This window comes from Vulpes lagopus, chromosome 1 (genome assembly GCF_018345385.1).
Source record: "Vulpes lagopus strain Blue_001 chromosome 1, ASM1834538v1, whole genome shotgun sequence".
Classification (NCBI taxonomy): domain Eukaryota; kingdom Metazoa; phylum Chordata; class Mammalia; order Carnivora; family Canidae; genus Vulpes; species Vulpes lagopus.
In genome coordinates, this window is record NC_054824.1 from 69714587 (window position 1) to 69737849 (window position 23263).

Below are 23263 nucleotides of genomic sequence, written 5' to 3' on the forward strand. Positions count from 1 at the left end.
CATAATGACATTATCTGGACCCCATTCAATTAAAGGAGATATTATCTGTGGTAATTGGGAAATGCCAGCCCATAATGACAGCCCATGCCATTTCAGGCTGAGCCATGCTGACTAGCTAGCAGTAGTATCTGGTTAAGCCTCCCCATTCTGGAGAAAGCGCTGGCTGCCCATTGGCTGTAATGCAGGGGGGTCCCAGGAGAGCCAGCTGGCTGCTAGTCCCAGGCTGGACCACCTGAATCAGGACCAGGAGGTTGGGTCCTGCCCTGTCCCCTATCCTCAGCCTTCCCACCTCTCTGCTCTTCAGGGTGACAGAAACTGGCCCCTGGACCTGTTTTCTGGTTGGGGCTGTGACTTCTAGTGAAAATACTGTCATTGCTGTGGCTTACACCTTTATTGTTTCTAAAATCACTGGGTGATTTTTGATCTTTAGGAATAAAGATTGGGGACTTGATCTTAATTTTCTGGTGAGCCATTTACTTCACAGGTAGCACTGCCCCTTCCCTGTGCCTGGCTCCTGTGTGGCCTGGGGATGGGAGGGTCACCCACAACTGGTTGTGCTTATGGCTGTGTAAGATGGTAGAGTCTGAGCTTTGACTTGTGGAGCCCGTGGTCCCTCTCCCTCTGGGGCAGTGCTGGAGTAGGGGGAGCTCTGAGTTAAGGAGGTGTTTGGACAGGAAGAAGGGGGAGAGAGGAAGAAACAGTATTAGTCGGGAAGCTCACAGTAGCACCAGCTGCAAACAAAGATGCATGCCCACTTGGATTGTGCCAGAAGACTGGGAGGGGGGCGGGTTGGCAGTGGTGGTAGGTGGAGGCAGGACAACTTGGGGTAGGAAGGAGAGGCCTGGAAGTCTACATGGAAGTGGGGGCTGGCAAATGGAGGAGATTTGTGCTCCCTCTCCGGGAGAGGGGGAAGGTCAGTGTCGGGGCCTTCCTGGGCTGATGAGATGGGCTTGCTTCGCCTTCAGCTAACCAGAGCTGCTGTGGCCTTAGCAGGTGGCATCTCTTTGAGTCTCAGGTTTCTCTTGCCATGAATCCTTGCCTGTCACTGCGCTCAGAGCCTTCCAGTGGGCCCCCATTTCTCCATCAGCACAGGTCTTGTCTGATCTTGTACTCCATGCCCTCTCTGACCTCCTCTCCCCCCTCCCGTTCCTACTGCCCTCCGGGTACTCCGGCTTCCTTGCTGGTCCTTGAACAATCAATGCTAAACATGAGCTCAGGGACTTTGCCCTTGCTTCTCTCTACCTGGGACACTTTTGTGGCTCACACCTCTACTGTTTTTAGTTGCTTTCTCCTATGCCACCTCCTCAGAGAAGCCTGCCTTGACTATCTTTTTCTGAACAGACCCCAGGGTCTTGACCTCTCTCCTTACCTGCCTTAGTTTCTTTTTTTTTTTTTTTTTGCCTTAGTTTCTTCATAACCTCTGGACTCCCTGAAGCGCCACATATCTTTATGTAAGTATGTTTATTGCATCTCCTGGGCCACCCCCCAGGTTGGCCCCAAGAGGTGGGTGCTGCTGTCTGTGTCTGTTACTCCTAGCACATTTCCAGTGCCCAGAGCAGAGCCAGCACATATTCGATCGACACGGTCAATAACTGAATGGCTATGGCAGAAAGGATGTATTCTATGCCTGACCACACCAGGGACGTGTAAGGATTTGGTGCCAGGTCAGAGTTCTACTCTGCACACGCAGAATGCTGCTTCAGACCCTGTCCCTGGGCATCACCTTGGCTGCCTGCTGGCTCCGGGCAAAGACCTGCCTGTGTGTTGTTGCTTATTGAGAGTTTCTGAGCCTTGGGCTAGGCACAGGAGATGCAGAGATGAGTGTGGTCCACACAGGCCCTTAAAATCTTCCAGGCTCATCATTGCCAAATAACACACACACACACACACACACACACACACACACAGAGAGGAGAGAGAGAGAGAGAGAGAGAGAAAGAGAGAGGGAGATGTGAATGTGCAAGAAGGAGGAAATAGAGCTAGGATCATCAGGGCAGGCTTCCTGGAGGAGGAAGGGTCTCAGTTGCTACCTGAAGGGTGAAAGTCACAGGGAGGAGGCTGGAGGGAATCCTAGATTGGAGGAACCACAATGGCGGATTTGAAGTTTTCTCTAGTTCTATGGGCATTGAGCTGAGGAATTACTTTCTCATCCCTCCTGTCCTCTATCATTTCTTCTCTCCTTCCACGTTTCTGCAGTGCCCACCACATGCCCAGCGAACCAGTCACTTTGGAATCAGGCTCTTTTGGTGAAACAGGGAGAGGATGGCCTATGAAGCAAGATCTGGGATTTCTGTACTTGGGAGGGTTCCTGATACAGGCTGATGGGCTGGAGCTTCTTGGGGATGGGAAAAGAATGAGATCCACGGAGGAGCCTGGACCCCCACTGTGCCCTCCTCCTTGCTCTTCAAACATGGCCTGGCACGGCCCTGGGAGTGTCTGGGAGCAGGGCTGCTGTTTCTATTAATATTGACACTGATGACCTGGGAGAGAGGGTGGGAAGAGCCCAGAATTCTTCACTCACATCATATCATTCATTCCCTTCCACAAGCTCTGGTGGGGGATGCCAGGCAATGTGCCAGGCTGGGATGCAGAGATACCAAGAGGAGTATGACACGGTCTCCTCAAGCTGTGGTCCCTGTGGGGAGAGGGTTGGGCTGTTGAGGTTGAGGAAGCTAATTAGCCAGCCCCTTTCCCCATGGACCAGGGATCACAAAGGTGGGGATCAAACTATGAGCCTCGTTGCTGTGGGGTGCAGCGTCCTCTTGCTTGTTCCTTGGGTCTAGGCTCTGTTCATTTGGGAGGAGACTGTCCAGCATAGCGCACCTCTGCTGGACCAGTGCGGGGCCCCCAGGGGGGCAGGAGGGAGGGGGCCTCAGAGGTGGCCTGCAGTCCAGCGTCTCAGGTCTGTGTGGGCACCTGTGGGCTTGGGGTAGTGTGGGAAGGAGGAGAAGGGCCCCAGTTCTCCCTCATGTTTCCTGCTGGGGAGTAGAGCCCCTCCCATGGAAGTGTGAGATGTGGGCGATGAGGTGTCTAAACAGCTCAGAGATTCAAAACAGACACCACGCCCAGCTTTGCTGAGCACCTGGGCTGGGCCAGGCCACAGAGACAGAGGTGAATGGAGAGGACTGAAGTTGAGGAAATGTGGAAAAGCTGAGGGGAGGGAGGAGGCCTGGCTCGCAGAAGGCAGAGGTTGAGAGGGGGTGCTGGGGCAGGGCAGGGGGAAGAGCCCAGAGCTTGAGTGGCCTTGCAGGGGCTGAAAGCCTGCTTGAGCAGCTCTGGGTGCCAAGTGCAGGGTCATTCCCTCTGATTCTGTCCCTTACATTGGTGTTTGGGGAGAATTCTCTTTCCCTAGCTTTGGGAGAATAAAAAGCTGAGTGAGTTTAGTAAACGTCGCAGTAGCTCTCTTTGGAGCCGCTTGTCGTTCCGTTCAGTGGTTTGTGGTTCTTCCTAGCTCAGGCCCTGGTTGTGGAGGGAAGGATTTAGGTTAGACGTGAGGAAGCATGGGACTTGGAAGGATCACTAAGGCAGGTTGGGGAGTTTCTCCCTGCAGGCCTGCAGATATCAGAGAGGCCCTCAGATTGTAGGGTGCCTGGGCTGGAGGGGGAGGAGGGCAGACTGCATCCTCCCTCCTTGGCTCTCCTTACATCCCCTCTCTGGAGGATGTTCTGAAAGATGCTGTTGTGTGTGGAGATGACCATGTGCTCTTTCCTTTGCTCCTTGTCCCTCCCTGCCTATCTGGAGCCAAAGATCTGACAGGGGGTGGAAGGGAAGGGAATAGACAGGTTGAGGAGAGAGGTGGGGAAGGAGAGGGAAGGGTAGAATAAGAGGCCCCTCACTCCCCACCCCCTACCCCCCACCTCCAGGCCCCAAACGTCTGAAGTGTGAGCTTCCCTGGCTGTTTTAGAATTGAAGGGGTGGCCTGAGGACTCAACCTCCCCCCACCTGGCCCCTCTTTGCTAAGGTGGAGGCTGCCTGGTGGGGTATGGAAGGGTATGGAAGGATGGCCTTGGCTCCCCCTGCTGCCCCACCCCCAGCCTCTGCTCCTGGTGGCGCCTTTTACTCAGAGTATTTTTACTTTTCCCTTGTTCCTGTTACAGGATCAAAAGAAGGAGGGGAGGCTAAAAGAGGCGGTGGTTTGCCCAGCTCTTTGGAGATGTTCAGAAAAGGCAGACCCAGCAGACCAGGGATGGGGAAGACCAGGGATGGAGCGGGACTGCTGTGGGTGGGGGCAGGGCCATCGGGGTGGAGGGAAGCCTGTGAGCGGTTAGGGGGCAGGGCCTGGGGCCTTGGGCTCTTGATTCTAATGCTGCAATAATTTGCTTTTCTCCTCACTGAGGCCTCCTTCCACCATGTGGCCTCTGCTTCTCCCCATTGTGTGTGTGTGTGTGTCTGGTGTGTGGTATGTTTGTGTCTGTGGTGTATGTGTGTGTGGTGTCTGTCGTGTGTAATGTGTTTGTGTGTGATATATGTATGTACAAGTGTGTATGTATGATGTTTGTGTGGTATATATGTGTGTGGTGTGTGTGCATATGGTATATGTGGTATGTGCATGCTGTGTGATATGTTTGTGTCTACGTGATATATGTTATATGTGTGTGGTATGGGTGTATCTGTATGGTGTGTGTGTGTGTGGTGTATGCACGTGTGGTATGTGTGTATTCTGTGTGGTATGTTTGTATCTGTGTGGCATATGTGGTGTGTAGTATGTTTGTGTCTATGTGATATATATGTGTGTGGTGTGTGTGTATATGGCATGTGTGTATAATGTGTGTATGGTGTGTGGGTGTGTGGTATATGCATGTGTGATGTGTGTATGTGGTATGTGTTGTATAGTGTGTGCTATGTTTGTATCTGTGTGCTGTATGTTTGGTGTGTGTATAGTGTGTGTATGGTGTGTATGTGGTATGTTGTCTGTGTCTGTGGTATATGTGGTGTGTAGCATGTTTGTCGATGTGTTATACGTGTTATATGTGTAGTGTGTGTGGTACGTTTATATCTGTGCTGTGTGTATGGGGTGTGTGTGTGTGTGGTGTGGTACGTTCGTGTCTGTGTGCTGTGTGTGTACAGTGTGTGTTGTGTCTGCATGGTGTGTGCACATTGCTCCGCCTGGGGTGCGTGGGCTCCCAGGAGAAGCCCGTGTTGGGCCTTCATGAGGAATCTGGAGCCTGAGCTGGGCCGACTGCGAGGAGCCCCGGCCTTCCGCCAGCATCGGCCTCACTGCGGCCTCCTCACAAGGCCCATCTGAGGCCAAGACTCCCTCCATTTTTAAGCCAGGCCGCCCAGGGCCGGCCTGCAGGACGATAGGAGAGGGCGGGCCAGCAGAGCGCTGGCTGGGGGGGCCTGGGGTCACCTTCCTCCTCTGAGCCGGGCGCTTAGACAGGCAGCCCGCTCCGGGGTGTGAGCGCCACCAGAGAACATGTACGCCCAGCACTTAGCGTGGTGCCCGGCACACAGCAGTGTTGTCATCGCTCCAGGGGCACCATGGCGTTTGGACAAGACAGTGTTTCATTGTGTGGGCTGTCCCACCCATGGGACACCGGCCGGGAGGGGACTCCTTCCCATGGCTGTGACAGCTGAAAGTGCCCTGCAGGGGCAGTCTTCCCCCAGACCGCATCCTCATCCATCCCCTTGCGTTCTGGAGATCTGGGAAGGAGATCTCTCTAGGGGATGGCAGGAGCGGGGACCGCCGGTGTTCCTGTCTGAATTGCCTTTGCCTGGTGCTGGCATCAGTGGCAACTACCCCATAGCCCCTCACTCCCCGTGGCCACCCAGAAAGCCATCTGCTAAACTCACTCACAGGGAGGAGGAAGTGGGGATGACAGTTCCATTGAGGTGTAGCCCCCCTCCGGTGTTTTAGCAGCTCTTACTCTTCAGCCTTCCCCCAGGTACTGACACCACCCCACCCCCACCCCACCCCCGCCCCGCCCCAGCACTAGGTCACTGGCTCCTGGCTTAGGAGTGGCTGTGGGATTAGGAAGCTTTCCTGCAGGCTACCTCGGACCTCTCAGTGTGACTGGTGCTGGCTTTAGTCTTGCCCCATCTTGACTTGCTTTGTGACTTTGGGAGGGTTATGGGATTCCTCGGGGCTTCTGGTTCCCCTGTGGCATGGGCTGAAGGAGAATTAATAGCTGTGTTCTTGGCCTCTAAGGAGCTAAAGGGTGGGGGAACATTTTGATGAGGGGTCAGATGTGTGAGGTGAGGGTTCAGAAGGCGCTAGGCAGGGAAGCTCAGGAATTGAGGCTGTACTCTCTTCCTCTCCTTTTCCCAGAACTGGAGCAGTTGGGGCCTCTGTGTGGGGGAAGTCCAAGCAGGGGACAGGTGGCTCTGAGAGGCTTGCTTGGCCTGGATGCAGGGACTGCATCTCTAGGAAAACCTCCTAATCCAAACACAAGCCCTTCTTCTAAATGGCTAGGGAAACTGAGGCACAGAATGGGTGAGTGGCTTGCTGTTCTTCATTTGACAAACCCATTGGAATGGGAGCCTGGGTGTCAGCCCCCAACCAATCCCTGACTCAGCTTCCAGGGCTTCTCCCTGTGGCCTTCTAAGTTGAGGGGAGGGAGGTTGCTGGTTTTGAGCTAGTGGGAGGCTGGGGCAAGGGAAGGAACCCCAGGGGAAATTAGCCCAAATTAGCAGTGAGAATGAGGAAGAGCTGGTGTTCTCTCCTCTACCCTTGCAGATAAATATTTAATCACAACAACAATAATAATGACAATGATCATAATAATGTGCAGTAGTTCAGGCCATAACCTGAGCCCCCTCTCTCAGAGGGAGGAAGTGGGGGAGAGAGAAAGAGCAGTGGAGAAATTGAGAGATAAAGACCATGAGAAAGATGGTGGGGGAGGGAGGCCAAGCAAATGAAAAGGAGGCCTACCTCCTTGAGCTTGGAGCCCCTGGGGTTACCGTCTGCCTGGGGTGTGGCTGAGGTAGAAATGTGAAATTTGCATTGCCCGATTGGATTTGGGATGAGGATTCTGAACTGGGACAGCCCCAGCTTCTCCCTGGTCTTCAGAGTGAGCAGCTCCCAGCCTGGTTTCTTCTGCAGGGGGCCTTGCTGGCTTCCTTATTCCTCAGGCCCCAAGGAACCTAAGTGTCTTTGGCTCCAGAACTGGGAAGCTGGGGTCTGCGTGGTGTTGTGCTTCTCACTGCCTGTGTGACTTGGACAAAATGCTCTTCTGCTCTGGGCCTCAGTTCCCTCATCTCTAAAATGGGGTTGGATCCTGTGGACCTGATTTCTTGCTGTTCCTTCATGTGGGTGAGTGTTGAGGAAGACCCTTCTTCCTCTCAAGTCAGTTCCAGGCTGTTCCTGGGGAGTGTGCACTCTGATCCCCTGGTTTCTGATGGCAGTGGGTCTAGGCCTAAGAAATCTTCAAACATGACCTAATTTCTGCCTCAGGCTCTCCCACTTGAACCAAAGTCGAGCAGCAGCTGGGAGAAAACCAAGTTCAGATTTGTGGAGCCTGTGGCGATAACCTCCAGCATCTCCTTCTCTCAGGCTCCTCATGAGAGATCAGAATAGCTAATGTCTTCTTTGGGCTTCTGTTTGATTCTCTCTCTCTCTCTCTCTCTCTCTCTCTCTCTCTCCCCCTCCCTCTCCCTCCCCCTCCCTCTCCCTCTCCCTCCCTTCTAAGGTTGGTAGGAGGAGAGCATTGAAGCTGTTTTCTCCTTGATGCCAAGATACGTCAAGCTAGGAGCACTCTCTTTTCACATTCATCCGTCAAGAACAGGCCTGCAGAACGTGAGGACCAAGACTAGAGCTTTGCTGTTCCCTGGCCACTCCCTGCTGCCCGTGGGAATGGCCCATGTCAGCAACTGAGCACTGCCTGAGTGGCGAGGAGCACCAGCATGGGTGACCCCATTGGCTGCCCTCAGCCACCCTGCTGCTGAAGCGGCCCTGGAGAGACTTGTGGGGGCTGCCCTGCCCATGCTCACCCAGGCTGTGGGGCCAGGGGCCTGCCAAGGCTAGGAGTGGGGCCTGCCCTTCATGGGTCTCTAGGGATTTCCGAGATGCCTGGGAAGACAGGCTGGGGCTGGTGGTGGGCCCGGCTGCCTCTTTGCCTGCTCCTTAGCCTTTATGGCCCCTGGGTGCCTTCCTCCCTGGGGAAGCCCAAGGGCCACCCCCACATGAATTCCATCCGCATAGATGGGGACATCACACTGGGCGGCCTGTTCCCAGTGCACGGTCGAGGTTCAGAGGGCAAGGCCTGCGGAGAACTTAAGAAGGAGAAGGGCATCCATCGGCTGGAGGCCATGCTCTTTGCCCTGGATCGCATCAACAATGACCCGGACCTGCTGCCCAACATCACGCTGGGCGCCCGCATTCTGGACACCTGCTCGAGGGACACCCATGCCCTCGAGCAGTCCCTGACCTTTGTGCAGGCGCTCATCGAGAAGGATGGCACAGAGGTCCGCTGTGGCAGTGGCGGCCCCCCCATCATCACCAAACCAGAACGTGTGGTCGGTGTCATCGGTGCTTCAGGGAGCTCTGTCTCCATCATGGTGGCCAACATCCTTCGCCTCTTCAAGGTTAGTGTCTGGCCGGTTGGCCCCAGACGTGGTCTTCCGCCAACAACCCAGGGTGCCAGTCCTGGCTAGTTTCTTTCTCCTCTTCCCTCCTGGACTCTGAGGACTGTACCATCCCCCACCATCACAACAGTATCTGAGAATTTGGGGGCAGTCCTGTGGTGAGAGCTGAGGATCGGAGGAGTGTAGGTGTCAGGGAGGGAGCGGCTCCGGGGCGCTGACCGTGGTGCTGAAACAGCACGTCCGCCCAGAGTTCCCTGATAAACTCCGCTCCTCTGTGGGGAATTCTGAACCGAGGGGAGAATGAAGTGCTGGTGAAACAGAAGGAAGGAGATAGGTGGACAGATGTGTAAAAAGACAGACAGATGGATATGTAGAAATACGTGTAGTCAGAAAGAGAAACAGAGTCAAAGAAATAGAATGGAAATATGAATGTTGGAGATTGCCAAAGAGATAAAGCAAGACTTTTGTTTTTGACATTGTTTTCAAATAAATTGTAATTCCCTAGAAAGATATGCTTTTCTTGTAGTAGTTGAGAAAACCCAGTGTGGCCCTCACACTTCACCCCAAGATTATGGTTATAAAATGTGTCTTGATATTTTGGATGGGGCAGTGGGCTACAGCACCTGCAGAAGGTGGATGAGGACAGGGAAAGGGCCTGGAAGGAGCAGGCGGTCTCTGTAGCTGTTGCTCTGGGCCCAGAACCAAGCTTCCCTTGCTCATTTGCTCATTTCTTTCTCCTGCCCTTCTTCCTTGCACACCTTTCTCCCTTTCGTCTGGAATCCTTCCCTGCCCCCTCCTTGCTACCTCCCTTCCTCTCTTCCTGGGGCAAGAGCTGCTGATTTGCAATTCAATTGGAGCCAAGTGCTTCGCTAAGCTGCTAAAACAACTGAAAGCTACCGGGTAGAGAGAAAAAACATTACAAGCATTTTACCAATAATTATGAGCCGCTCTTCTTTGGAGCCTGCCTTCTTTGCTGTGTGTTTGTGTGTGTGTGTGTGTGTGTGTTGTGTAAGGGGTGGGGGGTAGGGGGGGAGGGAGAGAGGGAAAATATGTAGGAGGAGGAGGAAGGAAAGCACAGAGGAAGCCACTGGGTCCCTCCTTCATCCTGGTGTCAGGTTCCCAGCCTCTGGAGTTGGCCCCTTCCCTCCTCAGTCTCCAAAGTTAGACCCAGTGGTCTGAGAGAGGCTGTCTGGGCCCATACAGAGTGGGAAGTGGTGAGGCTGGGACTCTCTCACCTAGACCTTTTCGAGAGCCCATTTGTCCAGTCCCACAGTGCATCAGTACTTTGGGAGCATTTTTAGGGGCCTGGGTTGAAGTGGAGGTGAATGGTGTAAAAGTCCACTAAGTTGGGCATGGGGTGGGAGTGGGAAAGAAATGAAGCTAGAGTTACAGCATGGGGTGGGGGTTACAACTTTGTGGGGTCATGTGCCTTGTGCTCCTTACCTATGGACCTTCTTCCTGGGGTGTTGGTTTTACTTATAATCCAAATGGAAACACTATCTTAATTTTTAAGCAAATGGATGGATTATGAAGAATGCCAGATTAAGATGAACAGAAAACTTGAAGGAAACTTTGCCCTTGCAGTAGACAATCCAAACAGCCCCCAGGGGGCTGTGCTGCCAGAGATCATTCCTTACAGATGGTTTGGGAATGGGTAGCCTGGTCCACTTCTCCCACCTGCACTGAGGAGTGGAGACCCAGAGGGGAGGAGAAAGCAGGGCTCAGCTGCCCAGGCCAGGTCCTGGCAATGGCTTAGGTTAGCTGAGTCATTGCTTCAGCCTGCCTGCCCCAGGCCTGAGAGGGAAGGCCCCCTGGGGCCATCAGCAGAAAGGACAAGCCCCAGACTCCTTGTCAATCTGTCTGGGTGGGGCCTAGGTCCTCGGCCTTGGAGAAGAGGCCCAGACTATATACATGGGGCTGTTGCAGTTTCCTTATTGGAACTTTTTATTAAACACTTTTGGGGGCACCTGGGTGGCTCAAGTGGTTGAGCGTCTGCCTTCGGATCGGGGTGTGATCCTGGAGTCCCAGGATTGAGTCCCACATCAGGCTCCCCGCATGGAGCCTGCTTCTCCCTCTGCCTGTGTCTCTGCCTCTCTCTCTCTGTTTCTCATGAATAAATACAATCTTAAAAAAAAAAAAAAAACTTTTGGGGACTGTGGGTGTTTTAGAAGACAGTCTGATGGGACCCTTGTTTTTTTTTTTTTTTCTTTAAAGATTTTATATATTTATTCATGAGAGACACAGAGAGAGAGAGAGAGAGAGAGAGAGGCAGAGACATAGAGGGAGAAGCAAGCTCCATGCAGGGAGCCCGATGTGAGACTGGATCCCGAGACTCTGGGATCACATCCTGAGCCAAAGGTGATGGGACCCTTGTGTCCATGACCTCAGTGAGTGCCTCCCTGCCATCTCCCAGAGTTGAGCCAGTGCCCACTTTATGGAGAGATGGAGAGGCTAAAGGAGTGGAGAGGTGTCACTTGACACAGGGTAAAGGGTACAAGAATGGTATCTGTGAGTTCTTGGAAACATGGATATTTTGGAGTGAGGCATCAATGACTCCACTGGGAGTGCACTGTGACTTCCATGCTAATCTCTCTCTAGTTGGCACAAGGTCTCTGGTAGGGTGAGGGTGCCTGGAGCTAGGCCTCACCAGCCTAGGGGCTCACAGGTACTCCTTTTTTTCTGCCCCTCTGGTTACCTATGAACATGGCCGAGGCCTCAGTTTTATCTGTGCCTTCTCAGATTGCTGAGAGATGAATGGGTTGGGGCAGGGGGTCAGGAGCCTCCCTGCTGCACAGAAAGTGAGATGGGATTGGGAGGTGGGGGCCTGGGGAGGAGAGAAGGAATGGGGGCAGGGGGGACATGTTGGAAAGGAGATTCAGGGCGGGGGAGATGGGGAGAGAGCCAGAGGGAGGCAGTCATCTGTGGTCTGCATTCCTTGGGTTCCTTTTAACAGTGTTAATGTTCCAGCCTGGCGACAAGAGGTCTCCTCAATAATTAAACTGATAGAAATGAGAGGCTGGGTGAGAAACTTAAAAGCCTTTTACAGAGGCAAAAAGGTTGAACTTTGTTGGGGGCGGTCAGGAGCAGAGGCCACTGCCTGGAGAGCATGAGGGAGGGGCGCCCAGGCCAGGAGAGCTGCAGTGTCAGGTGCCTGTTTCAAAGGGCATCACTGCAGCCCCAGCCCTGCTCTGCCAAGGCCAATAAGTGGGGCCTGCTGGGAACTTCTACCAGAGGCTGTGATTATAGCTCCCCTTCTTCTAAGAGGTGAGTTTCTTGTGCACAGCTCAGAGAGGAGCTCTGGGCTTGGGGGCACTAGAGGTGATTTCCTACCTGGAGAAAGCTAATGGGGTGCCTTTGGGGTCAGGGTATGAGCAAAACTCAAAACTAGTAGAGCTGGAAGGGGCCAACTCCCCATTGTACAGATGTGGAATCTAAGTCCTGATTAAGTGAGCTAGGCAGGGCCAGAAGTTAGGTCCTCAGCTCCCAGGCCTGACTCCTTCCAGAATGCCTGTCCAAATAAACTGGGTTGGAAGTGGGACCCAGGCTTTCATGGGGACCAGAAGCCCTGACTCTCAGAAGTCGTGGGTCTGACTTGATAGCTTATATCCCTTACTTCCTGTTCCCATCTTCTTCCTTCATCCTCATTTTGGCTCTCTCTTTGGGAACAGGGAATATTGATGGGTGTAAAGAGTACCTTTTGGAAGAGCTCCTAAAGCCCAAGGATGTGGCTGGCGCAATGCTATGTTGGGACAGCCCAGGTTCTGGAGCCAGTTAGGCCTGGGTTTGAATCTTTCCACCAGAGTCCCCTCACCTCCATTCACCATGTAGGTCATTTATACCATAGTGTGAATGAGCCAAGAAGATCTTTTCCTGAGAGCAGCCACTGTTGGGGGGAGAAAGAATATATCAGGTGCCTTGGAAGAAAGCAGTTTTTAAATTCCAGACTTGTAAAGGCTAGAAGGATCCAGAAATCGTTCCATTGAGTCCCTCATTCATTTGCAGCAGACAGAAAAGCTGAGGCTTGAAGAGGGTGGTGTGTGTGGGGTTATCCAGCCTGGTGTTGTGTTGAAGAATTTGGATGCTGGAGCCAGAGACTCTGTGTCACCATGGCTAATTATTTTGCCTGTTTGTGCCTCTGCTTCCTCATTTTTTTTAAACAATTTTATTTATTTATTTATTTATTTATTTATTTATTTATTTATTTATTTATTTATTCATGAGAGACACAGAGAGGCAGAGACATAGGCAGAGGGAGAAGCAGGCTCCCTGTGGGGAGCCCGATGTGGGACTTAATCCTGGGACCCCAGGATCACGCCCTGAACTGAAGGCAGATACTCAACCACTGAGCCACCCAGGTGCCCCTCTGATTCCTCATTTGTAAAATGGGGATGAGAACATAGGCCTATCCTATGAGAACATATCCTCATAGGCCAGGTGGGATAATTAAGAGTTAATGTCCAGAGAAGGCCTAGCACGGTGCCTGGCACACAGTCAGCCCGCAGGAAATGTCACTGCACAGCTTGTGGGGCCTGAAATCAGCATGAGAGACTCCATTGATGTGGAAGAGGCTGGAGCGGGTGGGCAGTGACAGACGGTGACCTTTGAGGCTGATCCTAGAGAGGCCCCACCATCTGCTGGGCCTCTCGTCTTCCTGCAGACCAGGCAGCCAACCTAACTTTAAGATAACAAGCTAGGTCTCACTGTCAGACAATGGAGCATGGGAGGAAGGAGTGGGGTACAATGGAGGGAGGGCAGAGGGGGGCTGGGAGAAGAGGGGGGGGCAGAGGGGACACTGGTGAGCTGGGGAGAGGGTGGAGATGGGCAGGTGCCCCAGCTTCCTAAGAAAGGCAGGGCCAGGGGCGCTGGTGAGCCACATTAGGCCTTCTGTGCAACCCCCCCACCAGCCCTCCTGGCTGTGTGATACTCTGGACCCACATGGGGTTGTAAGTGCTGTAAAGGTTTGTGGCTTACTTCTGGAGAAAGCTGCCTGCCTGGTGCTTGGCTTGTTCTGCTCCTCAGTGCCTGACCCAGGACTCTGGGGGAAACTTTATGGTTTAGATAACACAAGATATTCTGTTGAGGATGTGGCTTTGTGTCTTCAAAGTGTTTTTACTGCACAACGAGGAGAAACTTTCAAGAAAGTCTATCCATCCTCCCACAGCTTGCCCACTCCCTTGAAGACAGCTTCATCCTTCCAGCACCAGGCCGAAAAAATCTGGTGACAGTTTTGACCATCCTTTTTCTACTGTCAGCAAACCCTACAGGCTTTCCTCTTAGAATGTGCCCTAGACATGACACCCCTCACCCTTCCCACCCCTGGGGCCTCTCCCCAGACCACTGCAGAAACTTTCTCTTCTCTCTCCTTCCAAATGGGCCTCTCCACAGCCAAACCTTTGCTCAGTGGCCATAGTGAGCTTTCTAAAAGCCAGATCTCACTCCTATTAAACCTGTCATTGCTTTTAGATTAAAATGCAAATTTCCAAACTCCTGCCTGTCTGAGAGGCTCTGTGCTACCAGGCACTCTGACCACATCTTTTGTCTCTCCTGGGTGCACTCCTTACACTCATAAGTTTTCCTTATGGTCCTTGATGACACTGTTTTCCCCACCATAGGGCCTTTGCATTTGCTGTTCCCTCTATATGGAATGTTCTCCCTTCACTCTGTGGGGCTAGGTACTTCTCCTTCAACCTGAAGCTTAAATGGACTCCCTTCAGAGAAGCCCCCCTACCCCTCAATTATTCGGTCTTGTTTCCCCGTCTTTCCCTTTAATGGTACTCATCGTGGTTTGTACTCATGTGCACATTTCCTTGTTTTCCTTTTGGCTGTTGCCTTTCCCCTGTAGACCAGGGGTTAGCAGACTATAGCCCAAGAGCCAAATCTGGCCTGCTACCTGTTTTTGTATGACCCATGAGCTAAGAATAGTCTTGGCCTTTTAAGTGGTTGAAGGAAAAAAATCAAAAGAATAATATGTCACGACACAGGAAACGCATGTGGGATTCAAATTTTGGTGCCCATAAATAAAGTTTTGTGGGTATATACCAGGCCCACATTTATGTATAATCTAGGGCTCCTCTTTTTTTTTTTTTTTTTTTTAAGTAATCTCTACTTTTAAGTAATCTCAACATGGGGCTGGAACTCACAACCCTGAGATCGAGAGTCACACGTTCTACCAACTGAGGCAGCCGGGTGTAGGGCTACACTTGAGCTCCCACCTGGGAAGTGAGATGAGTCAGAGGACATCAGCTGACCCCGCCAGCCTCTCAACAGCACCTGCAGGACCCCCAGTTGATGCCAGGCCCATAGGCTCTCAGGAATCTTGGCTGAATGAACTCATGGAGAGTGAGGCATCTGCTGTCCCCATGTCCCCCCAGACTCTGTGCTATCAGTAGGGTCGCCATGGTCTACAGAGTCCTGTATCAGCTCTTGGCTGTGGGCATGATTGTAGCCAGGCCCATCTTACCATTGGGTTAAAGCAGTGCCCACCAGTGCCCACCACTTTGGTCATCCCAGGACCACCTGGATATATCTCCAACCCCAAAACACCTCCGGTTCCTCCCTGACTTACGGAATTCCTTTCACCTGAATCTCTGTTCCCTGTTAGTGCATATCTAACCCTGTACCATTTGAGGCTGTTGTTAGAGATTTGTTCTAACAAAGCTTCCTCAATAAATATTTGAGGGTGAGTGAGGGACCCTCCAGGAGAGGTGTCTGAGGTGGAAAATCCCACATTTACAACAAAACACACATCCTGTGCCAGGGTTTTTCTTAATCTTCACAGCAAGTCCTGGTGTGTAATTGTTATTCCCTTTGTACAAATTGAGAACTGAGGCACAGAGAAGCTGAGCAATTTGCCCAAGGTCACACAGCATGTGTGGTGGAGCTGGAATACAAATGCAGGCTGTTTGGCCCAGAAGCTACCCAGCTCGCCACTCTGCTCTCCTATCTCTTGGCCATCAGATAGACTTGGATTTGAGACCTGGCCTGATACTCTGTGTGGCCTTTCTGAGTCTGTTTGCTCACGGGCATGATGGTATTTGCCTGGCAGAGGTGATAATGTGTGCAAAGCCCTGAGGAGGTGCTCAGGGGACACTGGTGTCACCAGAATAGTTTTGCCAGAGGTTAGTGTTTGTGAAGTGCTAGGCCACATGAGGGGTGGGGAATGTGTGGAGGAGGTGTGGGAAGGGGGTCTTGCTGAAGGTGACTATCAGGGGTAGCACGTAGGCCTTGCTTGACTGTGCCCCTCTTTCCCACAATCATCGGCTGTCCATCTGTGGTGAGAGTCCGGGAAGGGGGGCCTCAAGACATAAGGGTCAGGCTGAAGCCTGCGCCTGGGGGGGGGGGGACACGTGGCCCCAGGAAGCAGCTGCAGGTCCAGGCTCAGAGCCCCCCTGACTACTTCTTTGCTAGTTCTCTCCATGCCCTCTGAGCTCTGTCCAAACCAGCTGGATGTTGTCCATGGTGGAGGGGCAGCCCCCGCAATACAGTCAGATGCTGGGGATCCAGGGGTAGCGGGAGGATGGGTGGGTAGGGCTGCCGGGGTAGAGGTTTTGTGGCTTCAGTGGTTCTCAAGCCTGGCTGCTCATCACAACCACCAGGGGATTTACTAGAGCCATTTGATTCCTTAGCCTCCAGGAGGCTGATGAGACGTGGAGGCCTGACCTGTGTTTGGACACCTGCGATGGGGCTGGGTTGGCCACCAGACCAGGTGCTCTGAGTGGGCCCGGCATTCCCCTTCCACCTGGCTTCCCCAGGGGGCACCCCACCCACCCTGCAGCCCTGGCAAGCCTGCTGCTTCCCAGGTGCCCCCTGTGCCTGCAGAGCCGCTCGGAATGCAGGAGGTTTGGGAGTGGAAGCCGGGATTCAGCCCTGGCGACTGGACTGGCAAACAGGTCTGTTATTGAGAAAGTAGAAGGAGGGAGTGGGGCCTCTGGAGGGACTTCCCAGAAATGCCCTTGAGGGAAGTCTGGTGGGCTCCTGGAGTCCAGGTAGGAGCTGACGGCCCCCGGGTGGGCAAGGGGTGTGACTTTGAGGTTGAGATGGGACAGAGCCTGGGAGGCTCAAGTTCACTACTGCCAGCATCTGGGTCTCTCTCCTGGCTGGACCTCGGCTTGTCCACCTATAATGATCAATTAATTCTCCACTGACTCATTTACTCACTCATTCATTCATTCACTCACTCTTTCGTTCACTGACTCCATACTGAGCATCTCCTGTGCCCAGCCCTGCCAGCAGCAGTCTCCATCTGGCTGCACGCTGAAATCACCTGGGGAATTTGAAAAAATCCTAGTACCTGAGCCCCACCCCAGGAATTCAGATTAATTGGTCTGAGATGGGAACTCAGGTTCCCCGGTGAAACCCACGTGCACCCTAGGTGGAGGACTACTGCTTTAAGGAACCTTATAAGGCAGGAGACAAAACGGAGGAAGGCCTTGCCTTGCTGGGCTTCCATGTTTGAGGGGGAAGGCAGGCAGTGGACAGGTAAAGCATATAAATGCTTAATGGAGAACAAAGCAGGGAAGTAACTAGAGAGGTGAGGGAGTGGGGGGCCAATTTCAATGGGATGGTTGGGGGTGGCTTTACTGAAAAGGGGACATTTGTGCATAGGCTTGGTAGAGTAAGGGGGGTTGCCCTATGGATATCTGGAGGTAGAGTGTTTAGGTAGAGGGAATAGCAAGTACAAAGGCCCTGGGGCATGGCTTTTCCTGGTTATTGACCTGGGAACCCAAGAGGAAGTACTGAGACAGCCCTGGGGGCAGGGAGAGGGGGACTACAGGGATTCCAAAACCTACATCCTGCTCCTTATTGCTGCACAGGGTGTTGTGGAAGGGGGGCCGGCAGGAGTCTGATGACCTTGGACAATCACTGGGCCTCCCAGGACCTCAATTTTGTCACCTGTACAATAGGCAAGTGGTCCCTGCACAATTCTCCTGGAGCCACACAGGTGATGGGGGCAGAGCCTGAGGGAGGATCCTATCCTGCTGGCCTCCTCCTACCCATGCTCCCCCCCCCCCCCCCCCCCCCCCCCCCGTCCCTTTCCACCACCCCCAATCTGAGGAAGGAGAGCTGGAGACAGGAGCCAGGCAGGGCCAGCCAGACAGGGAGCCCCCAGAGGCAGTAGCATGTAGTAGTTAAGGTATTGGCTCCAGGGCCTGGTTTCAAACCCCTGCTCTGCCATTTACTACCTGGGGGGCACCTCTCTGTGCCTCAATTTCCTTGTCCATGAAATGCCAGAAACCCACCTCATAGGGTGCTGTGAAGACTGCACAAATGCATGGAGAGTGCTAGGGTAGCATCTAGCATGTAGACTGTGGATGGCGGCTGAATGCCTGGTTGTAGCGAAGCCCAGAGCACTCCCTGGCCTTGCAGGTAACCACATGGTAGGTAGCCCAGAGCTTGGCCCCAGGTCACTCCACCTCTCTGGACCTTGCTCATCTCATCTGTGAAATGGGCAGACTCAGATGTACCTTTCAGGCCAAGGAAGTGGAATAATGTAGCGAGGAGCTGACAGTGGGGTGGGTGCACAGCTGGGCTCCATAATGTTGGTCCTCATCTCCCGCTGACAGAGCATCCAAGGGGGGTTCAGGAGAGGGGATGTGGTCTGAGCCATGCAAGCTGAGGTTGGTGGCTTTTGGCAGAGGGATGACTGGTGAGTGTACCTGAATGTCCCCGGTGGGATGGTCCTGGGGCTCTCCTGAACCTCACTATGAGGTCTGGGGATGCTGAGGTGATCAATGGCTCCCCACTCAGGGGAGAGCTGTGGGTCCTTTTACCACTGAGGCTTCCCATAGCTCAGGAATCTGCGTTCTGGGTCTGGCTCTGCTGCCAACTCACTGTGTGACCTTGGGTGGAAGGAGGGCATTGGATCAGGTGGGCTGACCCCACTCCTCTCCCCTGTGGCCTCTCCTGCAGAAGGAGCATTGAGTTTTACCTCTTAGGGGTCAGGTCACCATGGGATTGCCATGGCCCCCGTGGCCTTTCTGGTCGTCTCTCCAGTGGAGTCCAGCCTGCCTCAACCCTGCATGTTCTCTGAACTTGGGCTCTGCTTTCCAAACCTACCTCAGGGGTTTCCCTGGTCAAGTGCTCCTCCTCAAGTGCCCCTCCTTTTTTTTCTTTTTTTTAAGATTTTATTTATTTATTCATAAGAGACACCGAGATTGGCAGAGACACAGGCAGAGGGAGAAGCAGGCTCCCTGAAGGGAGCCCGATGAGGGACTTGATCCCAGGACCCTAGGGTCACGCCCTGAGCCAAAGGCAGATGCTCAACCACTGAGGCATCTAGGTGCCCCTCGAGTGCCCCTCTTGATGTCTGATGGGCAGAGTCAGACTCCTTCAAACCCTGACTCAAAATTCAAGACTTCCCTGAGCCTTCGTGGGCTGCAGTGATCCTGGTACGTGAGGTCCTTTGCATGGCTCTTGTAGGGCTCCCTGAGGCCCAGGGACTTATTGAGGGCAGAATCGGGCTGGACACTCCGCCTTTAGGCCCCTTCCCCTCCACCCCAGTGCCAGGCCCTGTAGTGCCAGGGAGTCTGTCAGCCTTGGGACCAGGTGTGGAACCTGGTGAGGGAGTGGGCCCTGTGGAGGGGTGGGGCCCACATTGTCAGACCTGTTAAGCTCATGGTATCTCCCCTGCCCAGCCCTGAATGAGCTGTGTGCTTTTCGGTTTCCTCCCAATTTATTAAACTAGCATTTTTATGACCCAGACATATTGGAAATGAAAATAAGGCACATTCTGCTTTATATTCCAGTTGACCTTTACGCTTGCCACTTGCTCAGGGGCCTGGCCTGGGTGAGGGGATGAGATGTGGGCCCCAGCCTTCTGCCTTGGGGCTGCCATGGAGAGCGGTACCCCGGAGCTGTGATGGGGGGAGGGAAGCAGGGCCACCCTTAGTCTCCAGTCCCTGCCTCATTCTGTGGGACCCTGTGGCTTTCTCTGCTTCCCTCACGTTCTACCCACATATCTCCCTTTCCTTCCACCTTCTCTGGCTCTGCCTGGGCCTCTCTCTGGATCATGTGGTGGCCTCATCCACAGTTAAGGCCAAGAGGTAGGAGTGGCCAGCAGCTCACCTGAGGCTGGACAGGTGTGCCCCAGCCTCCCAGCCACTCTGGCCACCTGCCCGCCTTGATGATGGCCATCCGTATCTCAGTACTGAGCGCCTCCTGGTGGGCACCAAACCCGTCGAGGCCCCCTTTCCTGTCGTCGTCGTCCCCCCCCCTTGCAGGTGGGATGACCGTGGGCTGGCTCTGCAGGCATCCCAGGGTGGTGGGGACACTTGGTCAGTTGCAGGGATGTGAAGCTGTTTCAGACAGGGCAAATCCTGGCTCTGCCACTCCTGGCTGTGTGACCTCAGGCAGGGAAGGTCACAGAACGTCTTTGAGCCTGTTTCTGGATCTGTAAAATGGATAGGACGGTTGTGAGCATGAATGGGACAAGGTAAAGTGACTGGCCTGGTGCCTAGCGTGTGGTAGGCCCTCAAGAAGCAGTAACTGTTGTGAAGTTTGTTCATGCATGAGAGGGAGGCTGGATTCTTCCCTCTGTCCCCCTATTTTATCCCCTCTCAGGCCTGAGTCCTCCCCACCCAGGCTTTAGTTTTTCCTGGGGTCCACTGAGAGGGGCCCCGGGATGACACAGGAGGTGTGAAGTGCAGGTGCAGGAAGGAAGAAGCAGGCCTGGCAGCCTGTTCTCTAGCCATCCCCAGGGGCCTAGGAGGAATTTAAAATTGTTAAGGCTGAAATATGCTGGAGGGAGGGAGGGAGCCCACCGAGCAGCACCCCCATGCTGGGCAGGAGCGGCCAGGGGCCCTGATGGTCCTCTGGTGTCTCTGGCTAGGGCTGCGGAGTAGAGAGACAGCACTTAGCTCATTCTTCATCCCCTGTGGTCTGTGGTTTCAGGGGAGGCCCAGCAGCATTAACCTCGGTCAGGGCAGTGGGTGTCTGTGTTCAGTGCAGCTGCCTCCCTCCCTTGGAATTGGGGCCTGAGAGCTGTCAGGGAATCCAGTTCCATGTCTCCCCCTCTCCCCATCCCCGCCCCTGCACCACAGCGGCAGATAGAAAGCAAAGCTAGATCCTTAGGAAGGAATGTGGGCAAAGGACACTCCTCCCCTCAGGGGAGATCTTGAGGGTTAGGACATTTGGGGGCCCTGCCCCCAGGTGTGTGAGGGACATGGCTTCCAGGATCAGGTCTGTTCTGAGGGGAGATGGGGGAAGTGGGGGAGCACACAGCATTCACAAAGGAGCCTTTTATCAAAGGTGAGTGGCATCATCCACACGGGCCTGGCAGGAAAGGGGTTCTCTCTCTCTCTCTCACAAGGCATCATGAATTTTATTACCCCCAAATTCCAAGCATAAGGAGAATTAGAGAGCCTAATAAACTGCTCTGTACCCACCACCTGGCTTGGTCAAATATTGATGTTTTGCCCTAATAACATCAACATTTGTTTTCATTTTAAGAACGAAAACGTTGCAGATGTCATCAGAGGCTCCGTGTGTGCATCCTTGCACCCTCCTCTGCTTCCTCCTCAGAGGCAGCCACTGCCCTGTCCTGTAGGGATTGTTTGTAATTCTTTCAGTTACTGTGCACTTAAAAATAGTTTTGTTTTGCGTGTTTTAAGCTTGCTAAAATTGGGATCTGGGTATCACGTTGCTCTTCAACTTTTCCTGTTCCTTTCCTTGGCCACATCTCCCCCCGCTGGAACAGCACCCTGTTCATTTACTTGTTCATTGACTGTGGACACCTAGCAAGGTTCCTGATGATCTTCCTAGTTTTTTTTTTACCAAGGGTGCTGCACGACAATGCTGGCCACTGTGTCTTTGTGTTCTTGGGACAGTTTCTTGTGGGTCGCACCCAGGAGTGGAATTGCAGACTCGTGGGGAATAAGCCTCCTGAACTTTCCCAGAGGCTGGCAGGTTGCTCTCTACGTTTTATGCAGGAATGCTGGTTTCCAAACCTGCCTCCACATTAGAACCTTCTGGTGCTGGTTAGAACACACGTTTTCACCAGGTGCCTGGGCCTACGCAGCCTTGCTAAGAGGACTCTCAGGGGTGTGAAGTCTTGTTTCATCAAGCTCCTGGGTGCCTTGTGGACTTGCATTTGGAGGTGCTTCCTCTGGGTCTGTTGCTCACTTGCTGTGCAACTTTGGGAGTGTTGCTGGATCTCTCTGAGCCTGGATGTCCTCCTCTATAAAATGGGGATGCAGATAACTGAGGACTCAGGCTCTAGTGTTGTCCAGCGGAAGGTTGTATCTCCTTGACTCCATCTGTGATGTCAGGCTTGATTCATTGTTTTACACAACAAACGTGACAGATCTCTGCTTTATGCAGACCATGTCCCATGCTTCTGAAACTTGGGGTTGAGGTGAAGACACCTGACTGCAGAGTCATATGGTCAGTAATTTCATGACAGTAAGATGAGTTTTTTTTTTTAAAGAAACATTTTTTTGAAAGATTGTATTTATTTATTCATGAGAGACACACACACACACACACACAGAGAGAGAGAGAGAGAGAGAGGCAGAGACACATGCAGAAGGAGAAGCAGGCTCCATGCAGGGAGCCTGACATGGGACTCAATCCCCAGTCTCCAGGATCACACCCTGGGCTGAAGGTGGTGCTAAACTGCTGGGCCATTGGGTGTTTTAAAAATGATGAGTGTTTTAAAAATTATTTATTTATTTATTCATGAGAGACACACAAAGAGAGAGGTAGAGACACAGGCAGAGGGAGAAGCAGGGTCCCTGGAGGGAGCCCAGTGTGGGATTTGATCCCAGGACCCCAGGATCACACCCTGAGCCCAAGGCAGACACTCAACCACTGAGCCACCCAGGTGTGACTTTAATTGGGGTAGATGAAGTGCCCTTATTCAGCCTGGTGGGAGGTGTCAGGGAGGGCTTCCTGTAGGAGGACAACTAGCTCAATAGCCAGGATACAATTAGGTAGGTGGAGGTCTGTGCTGGGCAGCAGGGGAGGGCATTGCAGGCGGAGGGACCCAGGAGTCCGAAGGCCTGGTGGTGAGAGAGAGAGCCTGGTGCTTGTGTGGGGGTCAGCTGTCTTGCTTTGGGTACTGCTGTGGCTTGGGGTGACATGGCAGGAGGTAGGGGCCTGACATAGGCCCCTACCTCCTGGCTGTGGTTGCTCCTGACTGAGGCCTCTGGTTGCAGCTGGAAGGGTGTTTATGGGAAGCCTGAAGTGTGAGGAAATGTTAAGTGCCTTCTAAGTACTTTGATTATTTTAAATTGCTTAAGTGGTTTCTAAGATGGTCCTAAGTATCCCGGGGACACAGACATAAAATCAATTAGGAAAGTGCAACAAACCCAACCGAGGGAGAGTAGCCCCCTCCCCTGCTTGTCCTCCCCTACGCTCACCTGGGCCTGGCTTCGGCCCTGGCCTGTCAGCCTGGACCAGGACCCCGTCCTCTCCCCTCTAGCATCAGGCCGGGGAGCCCCAAACTTCTGTGCTGGCTCCCCTGGCCTTGAGTCCTGGCTTCTCTCTCAAGCAGTTTGGGAGGTAGGGGGAGAGGACAGGATGAGTGGAGGGGTGGGGGGTAGGCAGAGAGAGGGATTGTAGGTGGAGGTGCCTGAGAGGATCTCCCATGGAGATGCTTCTCTCTCCTGAACGTGCCCTTTATCCAGGGGCCCCAGACCCCCTAGGCCTGTAGTACTATTTTTAAGTGTGAAATACTTTCCCATGGGTATTCAAAGGTACTGAGGGACATACCCCAGCCCCACCATGGAGGCAGCCACTGCTT

At 53.3% G+C, this 23263-nt stretch overlaps 1 protein-coding gene across 9 annotated transcripts in view; it reads left to right on the forward strand.

The window, feature by feature from the left end:
- The window catches only part of GRM4 (glutamate metabotropic receptor 4), a 113930-nt gene that overhangs the window by 2414 nt on the left and 88253 nt on the right, over positions 1-23263 (forward strand). For 8 of the 9 annotated variants that reach the window (XR_005990405.1, XR_005990404.1, XM_041772228.1 and 5 more), the window contains exons 2-3: positions 1407-1451; positions 7629-8523. Coding sequence is in view for 7 of the 9 variants with exons in the window: in XM_041772228.1 (XP_041628162.1) it covers positions 8005-8523 (519 nt within the window). In the remaining 2 variants the exon portion in view is untranslated. The remainder of the gene's footprint in view (positions 1-1406; positions 1452-7628; positions 8524-23263) is intronic. The other variant, XM_041772234.1, reaches the window with a different exon arrangement.